Here is a 7943-nt window from a genome sequence, read left to right on the forward strand (position 1 = left end):
TGCAGTTTTCCCAACAGAGCAGCTGTTGGGCTGAGACCATCAACCTAATGGTTAGCAGCTGAACACTTTGCTCCTGTACCACCAGAGCTCCTCCACCACAGGAATAGGTTAGAATTTACAACACTTATTTTTGGGACACAGGATCCAACCCATAACAGGTAATTAGGCTTTGCAAAAGTAACTATCAGAATAGTCTTGTTCTTCTTGTTGTTAAGTACCGATGGGTCATGGGCGACTCATAGCAACCCTATGAACAAAAGTCCTCAACACTTGCGTGCGTGACTTTTCATCCTTCCTCCAGGTTTATAGGGTTTCCAGAAGCAAGCTATTTACGGAAATGGATGCCACTCCTGCTTCCAAGCGTATTTCAACCCAGGAGCGCCACCAAACGCTGTCTACTGTCTAACGGTAACCGTTACCGCATTTGACACAGTGTCACAGTGTTCAGCTTCACAGCTACCACAAGTTGCCACTGTATGACAAATGGACACCTGGGCTATACGACCTAGAAGACTGTTTGAACAAAAGCAATGAAAAACAGGCCTTGGGCCGCAGATTAGGGTCACCCACCTTATATAGACTATATAGAGTCATCTTAGTTTATTTTCTTTGTACACCACCTGCCAAAAAAGTTGAGTATTCTGACAGCACAGGTTTGTGGGGAGAAAAAAAATCCAAGTGGAGGAAACAAACAAAAACCCAAAATCCTAGTGGAGGAAATTCTGAAGTGGTAATACTTCAGTGCACTCAAGGAACAGAAAGGAGGCCAAAATGGTAGTGGAAGAAGATGCAGAGAACTGGCCAGATACCTGTGATGGATCTAGTGGGTTCAAATCCACCAACCACTCTGTAGGCAATCTCAACTCTGCTGTTTTGTTGTTAAGGTCTAGTTATAGATGACTCATAGCAACCCTAGGAACGAAAGTCCTGAACTTCAACCATGAGTTGGTGCCAATTCCATGGCACATGACAACAAACATGACAAGTTGGTTGTGTTGGGAGAAGCTACAGAAATTATTAGTTCAGGCAGGCCCCTGAGCCTCAGAAAATAATGGTTTTCAAAAAAATACCCTCTCTCCTTCCCAATTCTGCCAATTATTTTCTGAGGTAAGTCAGGTTTAAAGCAGAAATGCTATTCCTTTGGCGCCTTAGGACACTAAATGGGTCTTCAGAGTCTTTAAGAGATTAGGAGACTTTGGCCTAATGCTCAGTGAAAGTCTTCAATGTTTTTTGTTGTGTTTTTTTTTTAAAAAAGAGGTCTTACATGGTAGACGTGGGAAGATTTAGGAATGTGGGGGTGAGGTGGGAAGATGGAGTTAGGGCAAAAGAAGCAGTACCGGCCTTGCTCGGTGAAATTATCTTTTAAAAAGTCTCCCAAATGATCAATGCCTTTAATTACCAGCCAGCGTGGGCACACCAGATCGCCACAGCAGCGCCCCAGGTTTGCAATTCCTAATCCTCGCTCTATCCCCTCCCTCGCTCTCCCGCACTCCTTGCTCTCCCCCACCAGCTGCGGTCTCGGCCCGCGACCGCTGATTGCTCCCAACTAGCATCACTCTCAGTTGGCCCCGCCCCCCAAGCGCTGCCATTGGCGGTCTGGGGCGGGCACGCAGCGGCCTGGGGTGGGGGGAGGGGGAGGAATGGGGAGGGGGCGGGAATTCCCGATTCCAGGCCGGAACCGAGCGGATGCCATGTAGAAAGACCCTCTCGAGGTGAGTGCGAGCTCCTAGGGAGAAGTTTCGGGATCTGCTGCCCAGGCCCTCCGAGGCCTAGGAGCTGGAGTTCTAGTTCTTGTATTCTTCATCTGTTTCTCGGGACCCTGACGCCCTCAGACCCCGCCTTCAGGAGTCCACACTTCCAGACGCCACCCTGGACTCCTCCAGGTCCTGGACCCCAGACTCCTACCTAGTACGCCTCTTCGGCATTTGGCGGATATCTCACCCTGTGGGATAAACCTATCGTTCTCTGCCTTCGGAGAGATGGAAGAAGCGAAAGGGGAGTCAGAGGGTGATACATCACCCAAACTCGTTCTTCCTAAGTGGTGCACAAAGTCTACTGGGACATCCTCCAATGTCCCTTCGCTTCAGCCAGTCCTTCCTAGGGTGGGGGACTGGGCTCTGCTTTCCTTGAGAGATCACAGTTGTGGATTATATTTGGAGGCAGCAGCCTATAGTTCTCTGGAAGCGCTAATTGAAAGGGTAATAAGATAGTCATAAAATTCTTATGTCTTTAGTTTCCCCCTTGCTGGGGCACTGAATCACTTGAGTGGAATAAAATCTGAGGAGGGGGAAGAGGAATGTCCCCTGTACATACAGGGGTGGATGAGTCACCCTGGGTTGGGGAAGGTCAGAAAGGGGCCGGGGTGAGGAGGGAGCAACAACCTTCCCCTTTTTTTGGCTTCTTTCCTTGCATGACCATTCCCCACCCACTTTAGGCTTTTTTTCCTAGGTCTTGAGTCTTTGGAACTACCACAGCTACCATGGGGCCCTGGGGAGAGCCAGAGTTCCTGGTGTGGCGCCCAGAGGCAGTGGCCTCACAGCCTCCAGTACCTGTCGGGCTGGAGGTGAAGTTGGGAGCTCTGGTGCTGCTGCTAGTGCTCACCCTCATCTGCAGTCTAGTGCCCATCTGTGTGTTGCGCCGTTCAGGGGCTAACCATGAAGCCTCAGGTAAGTCTCTACCTTTCGTTGCTGCCGTGGAGGTTCTCTTAAAAGCTCACTGGCTGGGGAGAGGCAATCCTAAGACCAAAGGAAGGCCAGAGTAGCCATGTTCGGTCGATTAGGGGACTGGAGGGAGTTCACTTGTTTATTCCTCTCTGTGCTCCACTCCTGCCCAGCCTCCCGACAGAAAGCCTTGAGCCTTGTAAGCTGCTTCGCAGGAGGTGTCTTTCTTGCTACCTGTCTCTTGGACCTGCTGCCTGATTACCTGGCTGCCATAGATGAGGCCCTTGGGGCCCTGCATGTGACGGTGAGCACTGGCCAGCTGCTTGTGAGCTTGTATGCTGGGAGTGTCCAGTGTGTCTAGAAAAGGGGTTTTGTATGGGTCTGTTTGATGACTTTATGGCAGGCTATTGCTGTGTGACCATATGAATTGTAATTTTGCATCTGGAGACCCATAGATTTCTGTGAGCTCCCTTCCCTATTCCCGACTTCTGAATCTATTTGAGAGCTAGAGGAACCTTATGACCAGATTTATGACACATTTTGTGAGTTTCTCAGTTCTAGCCTCCAAGAAGCTGACAGTGCTCTAAGAATTTTCTTCACCACTTTTGTGAAAGTCTGGGAATATGGGTCTCTACAGTCCTAGGATGAGTGGGAACCAATTCCCAGAGTTCTCATGTTGCTGACCAAAAAAAGTATGGCTCAGACAAGCAGCATGTGGTGAAAAACCAAATCCAAGGTATAAAAAAGGCTCATTATAGGGAAAAAATGAGATAACTGTTTGGTGGTACAGGAAAACATCCTGATTTTTCCTCTCTCTTTCTTGAATACTGAGGAAGTAACTTTGCAGCAGTCTATGTGTTGTCACTGAGTGACTCTATGTCTCCATGTGACTGTGTATAATATAAGCTGCATGGTTTTTTGTATGTTTGAAGAACTTAGCCTGTGACTGTACATCTAGATCAGTGATACTCAACTAGGGGTGAGTTTTGACCGCTAGTGAAATTTGATATCTGGAGATATATTTGATTGTCAGAACTGGGAAAGGAGGGCTTCTAGTAGGTCAAGCTCAGGTGGACTGCTGACACCCTATTGTACACAGGATAGCCCCCCCACAGTAATAATCTGATAAAAAATGGCCACAAGTTGAAAAACTTTTGTCTCTATAACCTGTTACCATCAAGTTGAATCTGACCTATAACAAACACAAAATGATAAACAATCACAAATATTATTGTTATAGGTAAGGAACCATAGTGATACAGTGGTTAAGCACTCAAACTCTTGGTTGCTGATTAAAAGGTTGGGGTTTTGAGCCCTCCAGTGACCTGTTGAAGGAGGGTAGGTAGTCTGTGTATGTAAAAATTACAGCCATGATAAATTTATGTGGCACTTCTGCTCTCTGCTGTGTGGTCACTATGAGATGGAATTGATTTAATAGCAAGGGATCATGGGTAATTTGTAAGATGGCCTGGTAGTGCAGTGGTTAACTTTTCTGCAGCTAATCAAAGGTTAGTGGCTCAAACTCACTACATGGGAGAAAGAACTGCCTCACAGGATTCTGTGCTACAAATAAAACTGTCCTATAGAATTTCCAAGACTGTAATCTTTACAGAGGCAGACTACCACATCTTTCTGTCTGGTTCCACTAGTGAATTTGAACTTTACACCTTTTGATTAGCATGAGAGAGTTTAATAGCCACTGCACCACCAGTACTCCTTACAGATAACATAATGACACAGTTATTTGTGTAATTGTGCATTATTTTGTGTCATCAACTGACTCTGTATATTTGTGTGATTGAAGGTGACCTTGTGTCTGTGTGGTACCAAAGTCTTGTATAACTGGGCCTCTACTATGGTGCAATCCACACATTCTTGGCCTATCTTCTGAACTCTTTGTTGCCTGCTCTGCCCACAGCTCCAGTTTCCACTTCAAGAGTTCATCTTGGCCATGGGCTTCTTTCTGGTCCTGGTGATGGAACAGATCACACTGGCTTACAAGGAGCAGTCAGGGCCCCCACCTCGAGAGGAAACCAGAGCTCTGCTGGGAACAGTGAATGGTGGGCCACAACACTGGCATGATGGGTCAGGGGTCCCACAGGCCAGTGGAGTCTCAGCAGCTCCCTCAGCCCTTCGTGCCTGTGTCCTGGTCTTCTCCTTGGCTCTACACTCAGTATTTGAAGGGCTGGCTGTGGGGCTACAGCGTGACCGGGCTCGAGCCATGGAGCTTTGCTTTGCTCTGCTGCTCCACAAAGGTATCCTGGCAGTTAGCCTGTCTCTCCGGCTGCTCCAGAGCCACCTGCGAGCACAGGTGGTGGCTGGCTGTGGGGTTCTCTTCTCATGTATGACACCTCTGGGCATTGGGCTGGGTGCAGCCCTGGCAGAGTCTGCTGGGCCACTGCACCAGCTAGCCCAGTCTGTGCTGGAGGGCATGGCAGCTGGAACCTTCCTCTATATCACCTTTCTGGAGATCCTGCCCCAGGAGTTGGCCACTTCTGAACAAAGGATCCTCAAGGTCATTCTGCTGCTAGCAGGCTTTGCCCTGCTCACAGGGTTGCTCTTCATCCAAATCTAGGGGACTCCAGAAGAGGGCAGGGGAGGTTAGGTAGCAGGTACCCCTGTCCTTCCTCTCAAGTGTGTATGGAACGAGGAATCTAAGCACTGAGAACCAGAGAGTTCTCTAGATGCTAGGGATAGAGCCTTTGTGGCTGACCAATGAGAGAGACGTGGGCAGAAAGTAGCCCAGTTCCGGGCCCATGGGACAAGAGATGACCATAATCAAGAGACATTAGGATTAGGGAAGACACTGATTTCTAGGATCAGATGTCAGACACTATACAAAGACAAACTGACATTGAGGAGCCTGGGAGTGGTTACTCAACTGCTGTGGGCTAGAGGTATAGAGAAGGCATGGCCCAGAGTCAGCAGTCCATTTATTCTAGACCATTTTAGCACTCTGTCTTGGGGTGGACCCCTCCCACTTTTTTTAGCTTCAGCACTCATACTTTCTTTTTCCCAGGGGCCTAGTGCCAAATGGCCTTTCCCCTCCTCCCAGTTATAGTACTGGCCCCTCTGGATCTTTCTGCCCACTTTTCTATTTTCAAAGTGCCAAATAAATCTCCTCACCCCTTTCTCAAAGCACAGTGATGCACTGAACCTTGCCTAGCATCTCAGTGAAGGGAACTGTTTATTTTTTATTTTAGTCTCAGATCCTGGATAGGGCAGAAGTGCTTGTTGGGCTGAGTTGTGGGAAAGGTTGGCAGAGCTTCCTACTGCTGCTGTACCCTAGGGTTACAGGACATGATCCCCAGGCCCAGATGATAAACACTGAGCTGCCAAATTTTTTTATATCAGAGCAAAGGGCAGGGGGAGGCTCACCCCTGGGCTTATTTTTGGGGACGGAAAGCTGTGCATAAAGGCCATATTCTCTAGAATCTATTTTACTAACTGACCTGTTTTGGGACGTGTTACCCAAATAAAAGATGTTTCTATAAACCTGTATAGTATCTGATGCATTTTTTTAGGAAGTGGGTGGGCATGCCTCACAAGGCTTGAATTCCAGATGTTAAGCTAAGAATCACTGGTCTGTTTTTATTCATCACCTCTGGTTTCCTTTCCTAAGATGACCAAAATGTTACACCCTAGTTACTTCTTCCCTCTCTATCTCCACCTCTTCTCTCAAATTCCTTAATTCCTCAATCCTCTGGGTTCAGGTGGGAGCCCCCCTAAAGACTACCCTTCCCAGCTTGCTCCACGCAGGGAGGAGCAAAGAGCCCAGTTCCTGGAGTCAATGGGGCTGCTGGGAAATGGAGTCCATTTCCTCTCTGTGGTGCGTGACCAGTGAGGCTAAAGCGTCACGTAAACAAACTACAGTTCCCGGCGGCCTCGGGACACAACAGGTCAGGGCTAGGCTGGGGCCGGGTTCGCGGTGCTTGCCGAGGCGGCGGTGGCGGTGGCTACGGCTGGAGGAACCGGGCCGAGGCCGGCAGCAGAGGCCGTGGCTGCTGCTGGGAGGGCGGCAGGGAGGCGCAGGGGAGGAAGATGGCGACGTCGGGAGCGAATGGGCCCGGCTCTGCCACAGCCTCGGCTTCCAATCCGCGTAAGTTTAGTGAGAAGATCGCGCTGCAGAAGCAGCGTCAGGCGGAGGAGACGGCGGCCTTCGAGGAGGTGATGATGGATATCGGCTCCACCCGGGTGAGGGGCCGCCCCGGGGCGCCGGAGTGGGGAGGACAGGCGAGGTGGGGCGGGAGCTGCGGCGGCGGCCGTGAAGGCGGAGCGGGACTGGGACTGTGGGAGCCGCCGTCTGGGAGGTGCGAGTTGAGGGCCGAGGGGCAGGAAAACGGATTTTGCGGGGGCGGGGTGTGGGGTGCCCGAGACATTGGGGAGAATGAGATGTGAAAGCAACTAGGTGCGGAGTACGTGGGGCGGACCTCTAGGGGTTGATGGTCCCTCGAGGCTGGGGAGGCAGAAGGTAGTGGCCCCTCTGCATCCCTGACTGAGCTCGCGCGGGCATTCCACTTCAGCAGTCCAATGTTGGGTTATAAGTTGGGGAGATGATCTTCTTGTCACTAGCCTGTCTCTCCTGAGTTGGTGGTCTCCAGATTGTTTCCTCTGTCCTCTGCAAGATGGAGGTACAAGCGCCCACCTCACAGGGCAAAGACTCCTGGAGTGGTTTGAAGAGCAGCTCTGGGTATGGTGGGGCAGGAAGTCCCCTCCTGTGTCCCGTCCTTTTGCTTCCTTTTTTAAATACTTCTTGTGGTTTCCTGACATGAATGAAGGTGAGGTCCATTGCTCGCAGAATGGTGCTTGGTGTTTTGCCTTGGCAACCTTGGAGAGGTAGAGCATTGGTTCCTGAAATGCCTCAGCCAGTTGACTATAGATTATGTGGAACCCAACGGTTCTTGCGGTTTCTAAGGAGTTAGCTGCTTTGTGAGTTAGTTTATTTGGTATTTTGAAGGGTTCTCTTCTGTAGGAAATATTCGTTCCTGGGAAGTTCCCAAAAGAAAGCAGCCGTTTCTGGTTTTTTTTTTCAGATCTAGAGCGAGCTGTCAATCAGAGAGGATAGAGGGTGGGAGTATCATTCTTCTCCAGACAGCACGTGAGATTACTGTAGTGCTATCTTTTAGTAGAGTGCTAGAGCGAATTTAAGGGAAAATGGAACAGACATACTTTTCAGGGCTCACTCTTCTGGTTTGAGACTGCATCTATGACTATAACTGATTATATTTTTGTGTGTACCTTCCTTGACTCTGTTAATCTTGTGTGTGTGTGTGTGTGTGTGTG

The 7943-nt window shown here is 49.5% G+C and overlaps 2 protein-coding genes across 2 annotated transcripts in view; both read left to right on the forward strand.

Annotated features, from left to right (window-relative positions):
• The first annotated feature begins 2479 nt into the window (after window positions 1–2479).
• Window positions 2480–5235, forward strand: SLC39A1 (solute carrier family 39 (zinc transporter), member 1). The gene is made up of 3 exons (XM_006895868.1): window positions 2480–2666; window positions 2834–2964; window positions 4579–5235. Exons 1-3 carry the CDS (start codon window positions 2480–2482, stop codon window positions 5233–5235), a joined length of 975 nt encoding a protein of 324 aa, XP_006895930.1.
• A 1466-nt stretch (window positions 5236–6701) lies between these two features.
• CRTC2 (CREB regulated transcription coactivator 2) overlaps window positions 6702–7943 on the forward strand; it is a 10278-nt gene continuing 9036 nt past the window's right edge. Inside the window, exon 1 of the mRNA XM_006895869.1 lies at window positions 6702–6854. Coding sequence (XP_006895931.1) covers window positions 6702–6854 — 153 coding nt within the window. The remainder of the gene's footprint in view (window positions 6855–7943) is intronic.

This window comes from Elephantulus edwardii, unplaced genomic scaffold (assembly GCF_000299155.1).
Source record: "Elephantulus edwardii isolate Elephantulus edwardi_28Jun2011 unplaced genomic scaffold, EleEdw1.0 scaffold00176, whole genome shotgun sequence".
In the NCBI taxonomy this organism is placed as follows: Eukaryota; Metazoa; Chordata; class Mammalia; order Macroscelidea; family Macroscelididae; genus Elephantulus; species Elephantulus edwardii.

Bases quoted from the DNA above. Each gene is read 5' to 3' on its own strand.
- SLC39A1 (XM_006895868.1), top strand. From the start codon at position 2,480: ATGGGGCCCTGGGGAGAGCCAGAGTTCCTGGTGTGGCGCCCAGAGGCA. The intron at 2,667-2,833 runs GTAAGTCTCTAC...ACTCCTGCCCAG, and splicing joins GGCTAACCATGAAGCCTCAG to CCTCCCGACAGAAAGCCTTG. The intron at 2,965-4,578 runs GTGAGCACTGGC...CTCTGCCCACAG, and splicing joins TTGGGGCCCTGCATGTGACG to CTCCAGTTTCCACTTCAAGA.